The 19,849-nt window shown below is 42.8% G+C and overlaps 1 protein-coding gene across 1 annotated transcript; it reads left to right on the forward strand.

Annotated features, from left to right (window-relative positions):
* Window positions 8,376-13,901, forward strand: LOC8059189 (sulfate transporter 3.1). The gene is made up of 12 exons (XM_021455455.1): window positions 8,376-9,070; window positions 9,200-9,407; window positions 9,557-9,728; window positions 11,469-11,534; window positions 11,625-11,738; window positions 11,863-11,979; window positions 12,094-12,220; window positions 12,323-12,609; window positions 12,717-12,907; window positions 12,997-13,079; window positions 13,163-13,239; window positions 13,314-13,901. Exons 1-12 carry the CDS (start codon window positions 8,722-8,724, stop codon window positions 13,473-13,475), a joined length of 1,953 nt encoding a protein of 650 aa, XP_021311130.1. The 5' UTR covers window positions 8,376-8,721; the 3' UTR covers window positions 13,476-13,901.

Consider the following 19,849-nt stretch of genomic DNA (forward strand, 5'->3'; position numbering starts at 1 on the left):
ATAAATATCAATTTTATGCAGATTTGGTTAAATCTAATATAGATTACAGAAAAGCTAGAATTGCATTATTTCTATGATGGAGGAAGCAGTGCTGCAGTGCTAACTGAAACAACGACGGCGCTTGCGGCTGAGATTAGGGCACGCCTAATGCGAGCACCTAGAACTGACGGTCTCAAGGCACAAAACTCCCAATGCATACAATATTTTCAACTTTATTCTTATCCCTGCAGTGGCATCAAAATGCTGCCATCATCGTGGAATAATGCGTGACCAAGCCTCTCGTTCAGGGCATGCCCAATGCGAGCACCAGAACTGGTGGTCTCAGCCACCTACATCTGAATTGATGGTTTCATGGCATAGAATTTCCAACGGAGGCAACATCTTCAACTTTATCCTTAGCTCTGCGGTGGGCGTCAAAAGGCTGCTATCGTCCTAGAATAACGCATGATCAAACCTCTCGTTCAGTTGCTCCGAGGCCACAACATGGGTTTTGATGTGAGCTTTTGCTCCATGTTAGATCAGACGATCGGCAAGAGGTTCTAACACACTGCGGAGCTACCACTTTCACTGATATGGACATAAGCTGACGACATGGAAGGTGAGACTCCCAGTCACGCTAGTGAATTGGGGAAGGCCTTAGGGCTTTACCAATGCAGGCAGCGTTAATATTAGCCTCATCTGTCCATAGACAAGTGTCATTTAAACCAATGCAGTGTTTTTCTCTCATGATAAGTCAACAGACAGTATTTTTAACCATGAATTTAGACTATCGAACAGGCTTTGAATCGCATTTGCACGCGAGTACTCTCAAGTGCCCTCAGCGCTCTTGTGGATACAGCAGTATGTATGTGTGTACGTATACAGAGTCAGACGACAGAATCTGTTGCAGGCTTGCAGCTGATATACATGGCCGCGCGCGGGTGTCGCCGCGTCCTCCATGATACGTCCAAAGATGCTTGGAATTTGGAAATAAGAACAGCACGCGCCACCTAACCCCACACTCACTTTGTACTCGTGCTGTCAAATTCACAACCACCAGCTGACGATATGGCATTTGTCTCGCGGGTCGCGGCCGGCACGGTGAAAAAGCGACGAATGAACGGGGCGCGTCGTGCCATTGTTGGCGTCTACCGGCCTCGCGGCGTTGGTTCTGCACGGGCACGATCCGCCTGCCTCCGAAAACCACTTCCCCAGAAGCGGACGCCCCGAGAGCGTGCGCGGTGCGCGGTGGCGGCAGACCGACGGGCCAGGTGCGGAGCCGACGGTGCGCCTGCGCGGCGGTGTTCGTTCGTGGGGACATGTGCGTGCTGGGGCTGATGGCCGCGGAAGCGAGCGTGGACTCGCGCTCGCCCAATCCAACACGACCTCCACTGTGACGTGCTCACCAACCGCGCTCGTTTTTGCATCGGGTACGCGCGCGCGTTTCGGGTTTTCCACACATCTGCTGTGTAGCGCACATGGTTTCGTCGGGCAGATCTGCTGCACCACCGCCGCCGCCAGCGGATGATCATTCAGCTGAGCTCTGCGTCGGTTGATTGGCTAGCTAGCTGATGGTGCATCTATGGATATGGACGCATCGAACGGGGATGTCCATGATTGATACAGGACTCCTCGTCGACGCCGAGGTTTTGCTCTGGGCATACGACTGAGCTAGTCATCTCTTTAGGGGCTTTGTTAGGAACGCAGTGCCTTTTAGTGGCCTAATAATAAAACGCTTAAAACTTTCTCTTAAAACATTCGTTGCATTAGAGTTTCTGCTGTCAAATTTCCGTCTCATAACATCTCCAAAAGTACCCTATTTTCCTTCCAAATCTTTGGTTTTTAACAAGATGAGAAAAGCCACCTCTCTAACAACTTCTAATCCATACAACTAAATTTTATGCACTTGGAAAATCCTTCCCCCTCGCGCGTATAACTTTGTGTGTAATCATGGTCGCGCAGATACTGCTTTCCTGTGCATATTCGTGGATCAATCTAAAAGTGGAATGGTGTGAAAAAAAAAGAAATAGAAAAAGGTCCATGATGCAAATGTATGAAAGAGAAATAATATATAAAACTTGTTACGATAGTTTTAAAATAGTATAGGATCGTTGATAAATTTGTCTTTTATATTTTAGGAGTGAATTATTGAGAACTTTCGGAGATGACCTTATTTTTTCCTCCTAATATCTTTCTAGGAGTTGCAAAACTATATATTTTTAGGAGAAAAAAATAGAACACATTTGGAGATGCTCCACAATGTCGGTACAGGTGGAAGACTCATAAAGTTCGATAGTTTAGTGTCCCTGTTTATAAGGTTTGGAAATAGTATGTAGTTTAGTTTTATCTTTAAAAAACTTGTTTCAAGCATATAAAACTTCAATAGTATCACTCTTCATCAATGTCGTGTTATGTCATCAACATTGATGAAGAGTTCTAACGTGACACAATCACCGGTTTTATTATTAAAGGTACAGATATAGATATGATACAAAAACATAAAAGTTATAATTTATTATTTTGTAATGTCCATAACATCCATAATATAAGTTATTGTTGACATGAATATGATAATATACCATTGACCATATATATCGAATTAAAGTACAAACTTGACTTTTATCTTTCTATCATAAAGCACACAAATATTTAGAACATAAATCATAACTTTAATTTTTATTACCCATATGTTATAGTTAATAAATATAGGACCTATAAAAATCTGTAATTTTAATCTTTGATTAAATTCAACAAGAGTTAGCCCTCATCACGATTATAGAGATACATTTTATTTTTCAATATTTAAATATCTTTCTTTTTTTCTTGAATATGTGTGTATCATTGTATTAGAAGGAAAAGATTTTCGTGAAGCACCAAGAGTGCCGCTCCCGGCGTTAGTGTTTTGCTGAGGGTTACATTTTTCCAACACACTCCAAACCCACTAAGGCCTTGTTTAGATGTAAAATTTTTGTAGCAGTTTCGTTTGTTTGTGGTAAATATTGTCTAATCATAGACTAACTAGGGTCAAAAAATTCGTCTCGCGATTTACAGTCAAACTGTGTAATTAGTTTTTGTTTTCGTCTATATTTAATGCTTCATGCATGTGCCGCAAGATTCGATGTGACAGGAAATCTTGAAAATTTTTTGGATTTCGAGGTGAACTAAACAAGACCTAAGCTTACTTAAGGTAAAGTTTTCTTTGCCCTTGAAGGCATGTGCCCTCACTCTCCTACCCATTGGATTCGCTTTGAGAAGTGTGCAAACACACATCTCAATGCGAATCTGCTTTGAGATATGTGTTTGCACGCTTCTCAATGCGAATCCAATAGGGCCTTGTTTAGTTCCCAAAAAATTTTGCAAAATTTTTCAGATTCCCCGTCACATCGAATCTTTAGACACATACAGAGAGTATTAAATATAGATAAAAATAAAAACTAATTATACAGTTTGGTTGAAATTGACGAGACGAATCTTTTGAGCCTAGTTAGTCTATGATTGGATAATATTTGTCAAATACAAACGAAAAAGCTACAGTATCGATTTTGCAAAATATTTTGGAACTAAACAAGGCCTAGGTATAAAGCGAGGGCATATGGAAAAAAAAAAAACCGCGTCCGCTCCAGCACCCTGTGTCAGCCCTGTCAGGTTAGCTGCTCCGCCATGATCCACCGGTCGGCCTCGGCCTTGATGACTAGCAGCAAGTCGTTGATGGAGGCTGTTGAGTCTCGAAAGCAGCGCGCGTTCCGTTCCTTCCACACCTGCCAAGACGACGAGGGCGAAGAGTGTGTCCAAGCCTGCATGCTGATTGCCTCGGAACACTGTCCTGAGTCTGCGCCACCACAAGCGTGTAGTTGCAGCCGATGCGGGTAGCGGCCGTCGGAGAGCCTGTAGGACGTGGAACCAAACTTCGCTGGTGAATGGACACTTGGCGAGGATGTGGTCGATCGTTTCTGGAGCTTGGTCACATTTCTCTTGCCTCAGACCGAGTCTTGTTCGTCGATCTTCAGTCTTTTGTTTAATAGAACACGTACGTATATGATTTGTATTTGGAGTTAGAAATTGAAATATCCTTTATTTATTAAAACATGTATTCGAGCATGTATTCACGCTAGAGATTCATTGCTTGGCTCTTGCCTTAGCCAGCTTATGTGAATCGTACGTATTCGTGTGTGCATGCAGCCGCAGAGATTTGCAGGGAGTCCATCCCAGTCCCAGGCCTGCAGATCGATCACGTTGACATCTTCGAGCTGCCGCCGCTCAACACCGGCCCGGAGGCCAGCAGCGTTTTCACGCCAGCAGTGAAGGCGTTCCGTGTACTAACAACGACCAGCACCACGCTGCGTTATCATGGAACACATGGCATAGGCTAGAGGCGCCGGTGAAGGAAAGGTGTTACGGTCGCTTGACGGGTGGTGGGCGGTGTCGATCGAATGCCGCTGCTGAAGAAGCCGCGGTGGACCAATCGTGGAACTAGCCACATGACCTGCTGCCGGACTCGGCGTCGTCGCTGGGTTCCGCAAGGCGGTGGACGAAATGCCGGGGTGCGCACGTGCGGGAGACGGAGACCCCCGATGACTACTACACGTCTGCCTGGTCCCTGGCGGGCAAAATGGTGACGGAGGAGACCCTCCAACATGTACCACGCCGCCCTCAACGGCGCCTCAACGGCTTCGTTGGCTATGACAGTGTCACTCCCGCGCTGAGAATATATGTAGGGATGAAAACGGATCGGATCGGTGCGGATAATGTTTTTTCCATATCCTAATCCGCTTTTCTTTGTCGGATTCGGTGCGGAGCGGATAATACACGGATGTGGATGTGGATACGGTTTTTTTCGGTAGTCGGAACTGGTACGGATATGGAGCGGAAACGGATCGGAGACGGATTTTAATAGTCGAGTAACATGTGCATACATAGAGAATTATATGCTTGTGAAGAATTTATTTAGTACAGAACAAGAATAGGCAATAGATAATAATCTTGCACTGCATTCCATATTGTTGCTCTCACACTAATAATTAACACTTAACATGATATCTTCACCAAAAAATAATAAGTTATTAGCCAATAAATAATAGCATCTAGCAAATTTCTTAATTTAAAAATTAGAACATTAAACAACCACCTCATAAAATAAAAGTCCTCAACTAACAAACTTTTGAAAATTCTAAATTCTTTAGTCTTGGAAGAGAAACCTTCGGATATCCTATTTTAAACATCGGATAATCCGCATAAAATTTGCGAATAATCCATATCCGCCGGATTTTACCTATTCCATATCCTACCCCGTATCCGCAGATAATCGGATTCGGATTATCCGTATCCGCACGGATGTTAAAAGTTCTTCTCTATATCCTCAAAATTCGAATTCGGATCGGACCGGTTCGGAGAATTATCCGCACCACTTTCACCCCTAAATATATGGATCACGTTTCTGTTTAGATTTAATTAGAGACAGGATCACTGGAGGAATTCTATTTGATTTCGGATTAGGGATAGGTTTAGAGTCCTCGATAGAGTTGCATACAAAACTTAGCTTGATACAGAGCTTAAAAGCTTGGCGTCATGTAGTAATCCTTCCGTCCATTTTTCTCAATCATTTATCAAAAGTTTTTTTTTTCTAATTATCTCCATCATCTTGAGGTGACTGGCTGTAATTATAGTTATATCTTACATGCACCCTGGTTATTCCTTGGGTGTATGCACACGTCTCCATGCAGGACCTGCTCTATCTTGGCTGCTCCTTGATTGCATGCAGGCATGCACATTAATTAGATTAATTGGACCACAATGATTTATTGAAAAGACGTGAATCATTCATGCTTCTTGGTCTCTATACACAAGGCTTAAATAAAGGAAACAGAAGGAGTAATATGTTAATATATTTGAGTCGATATATACTACTTTTACGTAAGTATATCTATATAGGATGGATCAGACTTTTTTTTTTGCGACAAGGATGGATCGGACTTTAGTGTCAAGACCATGCACATATCTTTGCATGTTATATCCATATATATGCAGATGGAGGGCACCTACCTGGTTTTGATTTATGAGATATGCATAACACGATCCAATACATATTATATTGGAATCGAAACTCTTCTAGATAGATCATCGCTAGACGCGATATATTCAAACTCCAAAGAGCACGGGTCATTTAAGTCCGGGAAGAAGAAAGTCCGGTAGTTAGGACTTAGGAGCCGATGGACAAAAAAATGGCCGAAAATTTTACCTATTTATTATTAGTATAGATATAGGTATAAATATAGATATAGATATCCATGTAGACATAGATATAGATAAATTATAAGGTAGATATAGATATAGATAAATTATAAGGCATATACTAAATGTTGTGCAATAGAGTCTTAAGTCCCACATAGGAATTTGTGGACTTGTGAAGTTAAGAGGGGCACATAGCGGTTGGGTTGCACAATCCAAGCATGGTGCGGATGGTCTGGTTGTGCCACTTTAGCTGATTATTATAATGGTGAATTAGTTGTGGTTGATGGATGAATTTAGTAACTCCTATATTTATGGCTGCGCGGATGCTAGTAGTCGATGAGTGCTTCATGTGTCTAGGTTCATCGTCCTCTACCCTTCGTCTTCCACCTCCCACATCTATAAGAAGGTGCACCATTGTTATTCTGTTGTTTTCTAGTTTCCTCATTCTAGCCTCTATGAGCATAGACGGTTAGAAGACCAGGCCTCCGAAACCCACCCGTCTATAAGATACCTGCTCAGGTGTGTTTGTGATTAGTTTTTTTTGGGGAGCGTACTTCATCGCGTGACTGCTCTTGTACTCGGTTGTCTGGAACCTCTACTTCTTGGTGGCCATGCTACGCTCTGTGATGTCTTCTTCTTAGTGACTGCTCAACGACGTCTTCTTTCTGACAACCTCGTAAACATCCACTATATGATGGCTATTTGCGGGACCACATGGCGTATATATCCCTGCATCGACTAAGGTCCACGACAACGACCAGCCCACTATGTCAACTAGTGGGAATGACATTGTCGGTTTCTATGACACAAGTCTTGCCGACGGATATATACTACAGTACCCACTGAGCTTTGTGAAATTTGGTACTTTTTCTATTATGATCATTATGTTCATCGAGTATGCTATTATTGTTGTGAGTAGATCACACATAACAAAATCGCTGGTGTTTTTTTGGACTAAATTATGTCTGAAAGTGCCTAGATACTACTATTAGTTTATATCCATGATTTATTTGTGAAGTGGCACCTATAGAAACTACCTGGTAGTTTTATGGTTAGGACTGCCTTAGACCATTCTCGATAGAACTTTTATCCACATTTTAACAAGATGCCATATAAACATTTATGAGGATATTACAATACTTTTATTTAAGAAAAGATGAAACATATAGGTTTCATGAAGATGAAACTTGCTCGGCTTCGTTTCCAACTCTTGATGAGTCGCAAAAATTACATGTCTTCAAGAGGTTAGGAAGCAATAAAATGAAAATATACTTTGAGAGTTTCAAATGTCTCACCGAATCTATTAATTAGCTAGCTAACTTCCAGGTAATAATTAGTTAGCTATAATGTTAGTCGTAGTTATGCTAATATAACACTGTATTAATAAAGAGAGATGATAAAATATTAATACAAGTAGAGAGAGTTTTATTTCTCTATAATGTTTTCAAAATATGATGAGTGTGTTAACAAACTAGGACACGAAACCTCCACTGAGACTAGACTAACAAATCATACACGTCTTAGAATAAATCGTTGCTAGGGTGAGTAAAAGGAAAAAAACATATATATATTCGTAGAAGGACATATTCCTAGATAGTTCCCAAAAAATTTTGCAAAACTTTTCAGATTCCCCGTTACATCGAATCTTTAGACGCATGCATAGAGTATTAAATATATACGAAAATAAAAACTAATTGCACAGTTTGGTCGGAATTGACGATACGAATCTTTTGAGCCTAGTCAGTCCATGATTGGATAATATTTATCAAATACAAACGAAAGTGTTACCGTGTCGATTTTGCAAAAATTTTTAGAACTAAACAAGCCAGAGCACCTGCCCAATTTGCTCAAAAAAATATAATTGTTCCTTCCTAGAAGAAAGGAACGTTGATCTAAACGGTGGCCCGGCGGCCGGCAGCATCCAACGGCTCCACGCACTGCTTCGGTTTGGGCACCTCCGAATCGTGGCTTGTCTCATCGACTCGTCATACTCATGCCGGCAGCGTTCCAGCACCCCAGCCGGAGCCCGGAGTCTCGAGCCAATCCGCGCAAAAGCGTCAACTGCCTGCCTGCCCTGCCCATCCCGCCGCCGCGCGCTCTCCCCCACGTCTTCCCGCCTCTCTCTGGTGCTCTATAAAAACCGCCTCATCGGTTGCACGCATGCAAACAACACCGGGCAAGCTGGCTCGCGACGAGCGCGCCCGAACCCCACTCGATCGGCCCGCGTCGAGATAAATCCAATGGAAACCGCCCGCACCTCACTGTTGCCCGCCAGAGGCCGCCAGTAACCTGCTGCTTAATTTAGGCATACGTGTGAGGAGACTGTGGGAGCAGATACTGACCGCACAACGGAGCGAGAGGGGGCACTCCGCACTCCCTCCCCCTCCCTCCCTCCCTCCCGGACGGTTCGCTCGTCCGCGCGCGTACGTCGTCGTCGATCCGTCACCCCCGTGATCTGATCCGGCCAGCAGCCCCCTGCCTCGCTCCCTCCCCCTCCAGGCCGACGACGACTGCATGGGGACGGCGGCCGGCGATGGCGACCGCCCCTCCACGGCGGCGGCGGCGGCGGAGGAGCACAGGGTGAACCTGTCGGCGCGCCAGCCGTTCGTGCAGGCGCTCCGGACGGGCCTGGCGGAGACGTTCTTCCCCGACGACCCGTTCCGGGGCTTCGGTTCGCTCCCGCCCGCCGCGCGGGCGTGGGGCGCGCTCAAGTACTTCGTGCCGGCCCTGGAGTGGGTGCCCAGGTACAGCGCCGACAAGTTCAAGTACGACCTCCTCGCCGGCGTCACCATCGCCAGCCTCGCCATCCCGCAGGGCATCAGCTACGCCAAGCTCGCCAAACTCCCGCCCATCATCGGCCTCTGTATGCGCGCGCGTGCCATGCCATGCATGCATGCATCTTTTTCTCTGCATTTCTTTTTTCTGCCTAGCTGCACACGTACGTTCGCATTGACGATTTCAATTTTTTCTTGGTGTGTCTTTGTGCTACTAGATTCCAGTTTCGTGCCGCCGCTGCTGTACGCCGTGTTCGGGAGCTCCAACAACCTGGCGGTGGGCACGGTGGCGGCGGCGTCGCTGCTGCTTGCGTCCATCATCGAGGCGGATGTCACGTCGGAAGAGAACCCGCAGCTGTACCTGCAGCTCTTCTACACCGCCGCCTTCTTCACCGGCGTCTTCCAGACCGCACTAGGAGTCTTTAGGTTCGTATATATTCATATAGGTTTGCCTTTATTTGGTTAATAAGTACTAATAACTAACTAACTAACTAGCCGAAAATTTCAGTAGCTATAAGAAGGACACACGATCGATCGAATTTCATCATGCTTGTCTTATTGTCTGGTGAATTAAGGTTAGGGCTGATAGTGGATTTCCTGTCGCGGTCGACGATCACCGGGTTCATGGGCGGCACGGCGGCGATCATCATTATGCAGCAGCTCAAGGGGATGCTGGGGATGAAGCACTTCACGTCCAAGACAGACATCATCTCCGTCATGCGCTCCATCTTCCTTTACAGGCACGAGGTGAGTGTGTCGTCTGAGACAATCAATGCAAGCACATATTTCTCTTATCCTCTGCCGCACCTTCCATTATTTCCATAGCATAGGAGTAGAAGTTGGCTTCTCCTTCGCCTCTCAGTTCTTGCCTGATTTTTCTCGGTTCTTTTGGGCAATTTTGCCCTTTTCGCTCGGGGTTAAAAATTCAAATGCCAATACGTATTGGAGAAATACTTGCATGCAACCGCATGCTGAGAGGCGTAACTGTCTAGGTCATGAGACGTGCCGTGGATGGAAGTTGCTCTTAACCGCTCACAGTAACTTCTCCGACGAGTAAGGGCATGTTTGGTTCCTTTAGTGATCCTACTAAAGTTTAGTGATCTTACTAAAGTTTAGTAGCACCTTGTTTAGTTCTATTCACTAAAGACCACTAAAGTACTAAACAAAGATCATATTACCCTTAATTAATGCAAGCGGGGTGGATTTAATAAGGGGTATCTCTTGTAATATTTGCACTTTAGTCACTTTTAGCAGCCCCTTATCTACTAAATCCACTAAACTTTAGTGGCCCTTTTAGAGGGAGTGTTTGGTATTTTGGTGACTAAAAGTGTCTAAACTTTAGTGAGAGTGAACCAAATAGGCCCTAAGACTCAATCAATCAAGGGGAAAAACCAACTTCAATTTTTCGTACATACTAATAAATATTTTATTTGCGCAAAATATTCACTAGTATTTCCTTTTTTTTCCTTTAAAAAGCCAGAGTTTTCTCAAACTGAACCAATAGACTGTCTCAGGACAAAACACTTTCAGAACAAGAGGAGCATACTCTATCTATATCTTAATGACGGACGAGACGAGCCCTGCAGTTCTGAAAGTGGATGTTAAATAGTACTATGGATGTTAAATAGTACTACTACTAACAAAAGACCAAGATCATTGATGAGCAGGCCCCACAAGCTCTGCAGTAGTTCTTGCGTGCACCGAGCAGATGCCGACGACATGGCGACATATCATGCTTGTTTTTCTACATTCTCTTGTAGTGTTTTGAAATTCGTATCGACTATACTTGGATTTGGATCTGATGACATTGGCCACCTACGGTCAGTCATATAAAGCGTGTGATGATCCGTGCCCATAGTGCATCAGGATCTCCATATGTTTAAAGCTTACGTGTAGAAGTTTCCTTTGATCTTTTCTGAGGACCACAAATGATTTGAGTGGAAACTGCACGTGTAAGATCCTGAAATGTAACCGTCTAAGGGCCTGTTTGGTTTCCTTCTGCTAAAGTTTAGAGCAAATTGACTAAAAGGAGATTAAAATAGTTTAGTCACATTAGTACCTCAGGAGTAATTAAAGTTGTCCAAAGTGTCCAGTGGACTCGGGTTGCCGGTCCATCCCTACCCTAATTTGTGCATTTATTAGGGATAATTTGGTTTCTGTTAAACTTGTTTAATGACCTTTAGTCACTTTTAGCCATTAGAACCAAATAGGCCCTAAGGTCTTGTTTAGATCACCCTAAAATCTAAAATTTTTTCAAGATTTCCCGTCATATCGAATCTTGTGGCACATGCATGGAGCAGAAAATATAGACGAAAACAAAAACTATTGCACAGTTCGTTTGTAATTTACGAGACGAATCTTTTAAATCTACTTAGTCTATAGTTGTATATAATTGTCAAATACAAACGAAAGTGCTACATTATCAAAATCTAAAAACTTTTTGGAACTAAACAAGGCCTAAATGTGTCTCCTTTTTCATTTGTCCAGTGGAAGTGGGAGAGTGCAGTTCTTGGCATATGCTTCCTCCTGCTCTTGTTGTCAAGCAAGCACTTGGTAAGTGAGGATTCAGAGTATCCAATCCTGGTTGTCAAGTAACATTACTTTCCCCCTTGTCTGCGAGCTGATTCAGCAACCTTTTTTCAGAGGAAGAAAAAACCAAATCTGTTCTGGGTGTCGGCCATTGCGCCTTTCATGGTCGTGGTCATCGGCGGCATCTTCGCCTTCCTCGTCAAAGGAAACGAGCATGGCATCCCAATAGTAAGCCCGTCCATGGCCAGACAGAACCAGACTTTCAGAGCCCAGTGCATGATGCTTACTGCATATATATGCGACTGTTCGGTGGCTAAATTAATTACTTGTTTTTGTGATGACGACGACGCAGGTTGGCGATCTGAAGAAAGGGATCAACCCGCTGTCTATTTCACAGCTGACGTTTACAGGCAAGCACGTCAATACGGCGGTGAAAGCAGGTTTCTTGTCTGCGATCCTGGCACTAGCAGTACGAACATGTTTCCTCTCTCATCTCTTAGCCATGGAATTTTGTTTATTATCTGCCAATTTTTGCGGCATGGCAAGTGTTTCTCACCAGCCTGTGTCGACGCATGGCTCTCAGGAAGGAATCGCCGTCGGGCGGAGCCTGGCGCTGATAAAGAACGAGCAGATCGACGGGAACAAGGAGATGATCGCATTCGGCATCATGAACATTGCTGGGTCCTTCACTTCTTGCTACCTCACCACAGGTGACAATAATCTTTGTGTTCTTGTCGATGCTAACCTTATCTTATCTGACCAAGTACGTAGCAATAATCTTGTGGGATGCATGCATATCATCGATCGATCAGGGCCGTTCTCCAAGTCGGCGGTGAACTTCCACGCCGGGTGCCGGACGCCGATATCCAACGTGGTGATGTCGGTGTGCATCATGCTGGTGCTGCTGTTCCTGGCCCCGCTCTTCAAGTACACCCCGCTGGTGGCGCTCTCCTCCATCATCGTCGTCGCCATGATCGGGCTCATCAAGGTCAAGGAGTTCTGCCACCTGTACCGGGTGGACAAGTTCGACTTCTGCATCTGCATGGTCGCCTTCATCGGCGTCATCTTCTTCACCATGGTCATCGGCCTCAGTGCATCGGTAGCGTCCCCCTGCCCTGCCACTGCTCTCTCACTCTGCTTGCTAGCCGGTGCCGGTGGTACTGTGGTTGATCTTGATGTGGCGTCATCTGTGCTGTGCACGTGCAGGTAGGCTTGTCAGTGGTCAGGACACTGCTGCATGTGGCGAGACCTAGCACCAGCAAGCTCGGAAGCATGGCGGGAGGCGAGCTCTTCCGCGACGTCAGGCAATACCCGAACGCGAGGAACATCCCCAATGTCCTTGTTTTGCAGCTGGGGTCTCCGATATATTTCGTCAATGCAGGTTACTTGCGAGAAAGGTGAGCACTCATCTATCTGTACCACAGATCATTAGTCGTCTTTTCATGTGAAGAGATAGATGGTAATCTGCCTTGCATCACCATCACAGGATTTTAAGATGGGTGGAAGATGAGGAGAACGCCAGCAAGCTTGACAGGCAAGATTTGCAATACGTGGTCCTTGATCTTGGTGGTATGTCCTTGTACCATTTCAGGGTTTTTTTCCCCAACACAAGTTCAGTCCACCGGCTGGTGACACTGGCCTGAACATTGCAGGTGTGACTTCAATCGACAACACGGGGCTTGGAATGCTAGTAGAGGTTCACAAGAGCCTTGAACGTAAAGGGATCAAGGTAATAACCAGTTTCATTCCAAACTAGTGCCCCAATTTTAATCCAAATTAATAACAAATGGTTGCTCATTGCAGATAGCGCTGACGAACCCCAGGCTGGAGGTGACAGAGAAGCTGGTGTTGTCTGGGTACATCAACGACATCATAGGGGAGGAGTGGGTGTTCCTCACGGTGAAGGAAGCCATCACGGCGTGCCGGTACGCGCTACAGAGATCTTTTTTGCTCGAATACGCATGAGACGCGCTCCAGAGATCTAGAAGCAAGGAAGACGGTGAAGTATAGATAGCGTCCAGGGACAGTCTTTTAGGAGGTATAGGTCATTAGCTGTAGATATTGAGTAGCAGGCAGGCAGGCAAGCATCGGGAGTCCTTTTGGCACAGGTACAGGACGGAGAAGATTCAGAGCTACGAGCGGTGGATTGGGTGTGGTTAGTTGTGGAGCTTGCATCTGCTGAATTGTGGCTTCAGGTCTTTTGTAAGGGAAATAGCGATGTGGATGGGGATATATAGGTAGCTAGCGTTTGTGTATAAACCAGTTTAGCTTTGGACTTTGGAGGTCACAATGAACCTCATAGATTTGCTTGTACCAGTTTGCTATTGCAGAAGAATAGGCCGTTGAATCGCTAAAAGGATATTGCATTCCAAATATTCGACAGTTTCAATCTGGAGTTGCTCTGGCCTCTCTTTGTCCAGAAGAACCAGTATACTGTCATTGCTGGGACCCACCTAGCAGTGTCTGATTACTCTAGCATTTGAACAACCCAGAATGGGAACATGACCCTGTTCCCGTTCCTATGTTCCACGTTCCGGCAACATTTACATTCCACAAACACGAATGTTCCTATTTCCATATTACTCCCTCCATTCCAAAAAACATGTAAATCTCGATTTCTAAAGAGTCAAAGAATCTTTAAGTTTGACCAAATTTATAAATCATATTTTTTACGTTTAAATCTCTAATTAGGTTTATTATGAAACTATATTTAATAACTAATCTAATTATACTCATTACACATCATAAATATCAATATATTTTTATTTATATTTAGTCAAAGTTAAGAATCTTTGACTCCTAAAAACAAAGATTTATATGTTTTTTTGAGACGGAGGGAATACACGTTCCCGTTCCGAAAACACGAACGGTACGCTACGGAACAACCCCTCGACAGTCGGTACAAAGTAAAATCGATTAATCAGCATTCAGCACTCCCAGCGAGGCCAAAAGGGCGACTAGGCGAATGTGTGGCGGCAAATCAGCAGGCAGGAGCCTAGAGAACCTCTCGAACCTGCTAGATTCCCTCAAATTGGCATAAACCCTAGCATTCTCATCCAATATAATTGGCTAAACCCTCGATCGATCCCACCCATGGCCCAAGCAGAGAAGGTGTGCGAGGAGGGGACAGAGGAGTACGAGAGCGACCTCTCCACGGTGAGGCATCGCGGGGCGGCGAGCGACGACAAGGAGGAGGAGGAAGTGGGCGGCGGTGGGAGCAGGAGGGGTTCGCCGCGCGTCGTCCACGGTGTTAGGCTCCGAGTCCGACGACGACTTCGACGGGTAGGGAACCGTTGAGTTGTATGATGACGAGGAGGTGCACGACACTGAGGAAGAGGATGTGGAATACGAGGACGACGTGTGTGACAAGTCCGAGGCAAGAGTTGCGGGTGGAGAGACTGGAGTAGTGAATTCTCCGGCGGCGAACGAAAGGAAGTACGAGGACGATGAGGCAGCAGTGGAAGGGGATGAAGAGGAGGAAGCGGAGAGGAACCGAAGAAGGCTAGTGACACTGAGCCCTACGCCATGCTGACGGCAGGCGTCTTCTGCTAGCACAACATTCGCTTTCAGGGCTAGGAAGACGGCAGCCGTGGTTACCAAAGGTTTGCGCCTTGTCTCATCGCTTCTTATTCTCTTGTTTATCGGAGCAGTAGTGTAGGCTGAATAATATAGTAAGCAGTGATAAAGCGATATTGTTGCAGCTTCGATTTTCAAATTAAACCTGTTATTTATAAAATTATGATGGTATATTACTGGAAGCACTCTATGTTCTACAGTGAGCATACTATTCACTCTTGTGGAGGACCAAATAAGTGGCGCTTACATTGTTTACAACTGTGTAGATAGAAAGCCCACATGGCAAGGGGCTGTTTGAGTTGTTGCATGAGAGTTTCAACATATAAATTGGCATTTAATTGCTATTCATTGTCATCAAAACCACAATGAAGTAAACCACATGTTTTTAGATTCCTAATATATATCCATGCCATTGATTCAGACAAATTTTTGGTGGTCAAAAGATATGGGATCCTAAAGAAGAGGCAGTTTGGGCGCATGATCTGTTTAATGAAATAAATTTCCATGATAATAAGCATGACAATGCGAGCATCATGCAGAGTGTTGACAATGATTATTTTCAAGGATGCAAATCCTACTATGACACCAAGTGCGTTGAAAATATAAAGCAGACATAATTTCATTCATATTATGGCAATGCTAAAGGCTACAATGATGAAAGAAATATGTATAGAGAGAGAGGCTCTAGAACCAACCAATCTCGCCGGACAACTTCTAGAATCTCTTCAGCACAAAATAATGTGTAAGTGGAGTTCCATTTTCTTCTCTCCACTTGTGCCCTTCGAAAATACAATGTTAGCTGGATTTACCACTAATAGTGAGGCTGCCTATGTTTCAACAAATCGTATTCCTAATCACAAGATGCAGAGGTTTCGTACAATGCAGGTGCGGAAAAGAACTCCTCTCGGAGAAGTTTGTAGCATGAACAAAACCTTCCTTGCAATCCAATCTTTGGATCAAACACAAGTTCAGCTCCACCACCCTTTTACTTTGCTACTAGATCACCCCATCAAGAATTACCTTTTATGCAAAGAGAGAAAACACATTGTGTAACATTCAATAAACTCTACTTGTCAGCTGTTCATAAGGCATGCAGCATGAACATACCCTTCCCTGCAAGCAAATCTTTGGATCAAACACAATTTCAGCTCCACCACCCTTTTACTCTACTAGATCATCTGATCAACGACAATGTACTCAGCCTTGTAATGCAGTTTATCAGCAAAAATATGTTCAACAACCAATCCTACCCAAACCAAGGGCGTCTGCTAAGATATTTGTTCAGAAAGTTATGAGTACCAACAAAATTCAATCTCATCCACAAACAACACTGGTAAGTTTATCTGGTGATGGTGAGGCTACTGTACCTCCTGAATCAAACAGTTTCGTAGTGGTATCAGCAGTAACAGGGCATGATGGTATGAACGAAGTGGAGAGGACTTATTTTCTTGATGGTGGTAGCCTTGTTCTTGGCAATACAGGAGCAAGAGGCTCAATGCTTGATGACCCAGGTTGATGACCCAGGTTCCAGTAACACTACAACAAAATTGCCAGGTTTGCCTATCAAAATATTATACATAAAGTTATATGCATACCATAAAACTATCAAGTAATCAAATCATTTGAAGGACCTTTCTTCTTAATGGTGCTGATACTTGCACTTGATTGAGTGGATGTGAAAATAGTAATGGTTTGATTTACAATTTTCTACTTAAGTGTGTATCAACAGACGAACTAATTTTAACCATTCTAGGATGAGTCTGATACCAAGTTTTAACCCACCCTACCTGAGGTGTTGAAAATTTTTATCATTAAACTATATGCGGTTTTGTTTCATTTTTCCCCCACTATCCTTTCATTTTCAATTGCACATGTATGTTTCAAATTGTAGTTCTGCAAATACTTTATGGTAATATTTTACTGCATTTACCATGGAGTTATCATGTTTAGTGGCCTTCATCCTAGGGGACCTGGTTTGACTTCTGATGCTGTGGTTCTTGTGGAATTTGTGCATCAATGGCGTGGTGGCAATTCTGAAATGGGACTAATGACTTGGTATTCATGACTTAATTTCTACAAATCTTATGGAAGAACTATGCATTCACCATTGGTATTTTCTTGTAGAATTTTTGGAACTTTTTTACTTTTCTAAATAGCTCGAGTAATTGACAAATTCTTATTGGTATTTTCTTTAGTGGTGCACTTAGCTGGCTCATTTTGGTTCTGATGCTTCATATATAACCAGCACTACTACTTAGTTGTGGCACTAATTATAAATGGATTGCACTCTCCTATTTCTTGTATGGTCCTACACTTACCTCTAACCCCTATTTTGTGTTTATTCTAGTGAAAGTAGGCCACCGATACTGACTGGTGCTACTGGGGTTCAGGAAGGAGCAATCAACCCACCTTATTGTGGTAGTAATTGTCTCTAACATTCTGAACTTGCATCTTCATTAACATCGCCAAGGTAAATTTAAGCTCTATCCTGTGTATTACAGTTTTAGGTATCATACTCACATATTTGTAGGTATATATCCAAAGCATCAAGTATTTATGGCTAGTTGTATTGTATGATATTTTAACAAAGTTTATCCTCTGAATTCTGAACATGATACTGGAAATTATCCTAGTTCCTTGATTAGGTTGATGATAAATATTTTAGTTTACTTCAGTATGATCGTGATATGTATTTTCTTTGAGAACTCTTTGTTTAGTAGCTAATGCCGATAATAACAACTTAAGATTCTCAACTAACTTGCTTCTGCTGTGTTCCCATTACGAGTCATTAAAGTTGTGTTTTTTCATGTATGCATTATCTGCCAATTATATTACAATATTCTTTCTAGAATTGATAGTACTATTGTTCTTAATGATATGACCCAGCAAAAGCAAGAATACATACCCATTTTTTGAAGTTTATTTCATTTCATTGAAGTGACCATGGTGTAAAGAAATATCCTATTTCACTAACTTCTCAAGATCCTATGGTACTGACTTATCAAAGAATACCAGGTGGAACCAACTAATGTCCTTTTCTTTTTTTTCTCTTTGTATTCAAACAATTATTTTATTTAAATGGTCATTCTCACTTTATTCCAAAATCTCTTGTTATCTTCTTTTTCTGATTCCTCAATTTACAGCAGAGGTTAAATGTCATGAGTTTATTAATCTTCAAAACAGAACTCGCAGGTAAGTTCAAAGACCTTTGGAATATATTAGGTTTATGATCCATGTGCTGACACCAGTGTAAAGATTGACGTGACTTACATTTTTTTAGATACTCAAAGATAAGCTTTGCCTTGAGAAAAGTTTCATAGTTCAAATGGATTCACTAGACCATTTATCAGTACAGAATGTGCAGTTTATTGTCATTTTGCTGAATGGTTTAGTTCTTTCTCAAGACCAAGTCCTGCTTCCTTGTAAAGCTACGAATTTTTCTCTCTGTCTCGTTCACCAGGTACTAGGTAAGCACACTTGTTTTCTGATCATGAGTTGTACCCCTCATATAGTTTTTTGCATTCCGCTTAGAAACTGTATTAGTGAAATGTTGGTACTCAAGCCCTCCTTTGGAGGTTATGGTGGAGTTGACAGCAAGCTAAAAATAGTATTCATCAACAGTGAAAAATATGAAAGATCACTATTTGTGGTAATTTTTTCTTTTTCAGAATTTCAGAATGTGATTTAGTCTTTTCTTGGAATTTGACATATGAACTTCTTAGGATATGGTAATTTTCTTTTAAAAATTGTAAACATTACACATTGCTTTTGCCGTTTCAATGTTCTTATTTTGTTGCTGTGTGTCTACACGGGTTGATGAGAATCTCATTCTTTTAGTCGCTTTCTGTTCTTCAGTGGTTGCTAGATCATCAATAGTGAAAAAAAATGAAAGATCACTATTTGTGGTGATTTTTTTCTCTTTCAGAACTTCAATGAGATTTGGTCTTTTCTTGGAATTTGACATATGAACTTCTTATAATATGGCAATTTTCCTTTAAAAATTATAAACATTATACATTGGTTTCGCTGTTTCAGTGTCCTTGGCAGAAAAAGCACGGCTGGAAGTACTGTTTGCTTATTTTTTGTGAGAGAAAAACACTGCTAAATGACGCAGATTTGGCAGATAAGCTCAAGCGAACAGGCTCCAAAAGTGCCAATGACTCATCAATAGCTTAGCCACTTTCAGTTCTTCAGTGGTTGCACGGGTTGATGAGAATCTCATTCTTTTAGTCACTTTCAGTTCTTTAGTGGTTGCTAGAAAAAAAAGAGTAAAAAGTATACTATCTGTTTATACATTCTGGAAATATGTAGATTTGGATCTCAGCCATTTACTTGTGGGAACACTTGCTCAGCTGTTCAGTGGTTATTTGTGGTAGGTCTTGCTCATTCAGTGGTAACTTCATTACTTCTGGTAACTATTGCTCAGCTTCTCTGCTCTCGACTTTGCTTTAAATTTCCCATGAAGGTGTGTGTAGTGAGAACTTTGAAATGACTTGTTACCCCTCCATTTCAAATTGCAAATCATTTTAGTTTTGGTCTAAGTCCAACTTATTTAACTTTGGTTAAATTTATAGAAAATATATTACCATCTACAATATCAAATAATTACACTGTTACAATACATTTCATATTTTTTTTTCAGATTATAAGGAATATAAGTATATGGCCTCGAACATTCATAAATGAATGAGTGTAGCTGTTTCATGTATATTTAAGGAATCTTGATGGTTTTATATATATATTTCTATAAACTTGGTTAAAAA

This window comes from Sorghum bicolor, chromosome 3, assembly GCF_000003195.3.
Source record: "Sorghum bicolor cultivar BTx623 chromosome 3, Sorghum_bicolor_NCBIv3, whole genome shotgun sequence".
In the NCBI taxonomy this organism is placed as follows: domain Eukaryota; kingdom Viridiplantae; phylum Streptophyta; class Magnoliopsida; order Poales; family Poaceae; genus Sorghum; species Sorghum bicolor.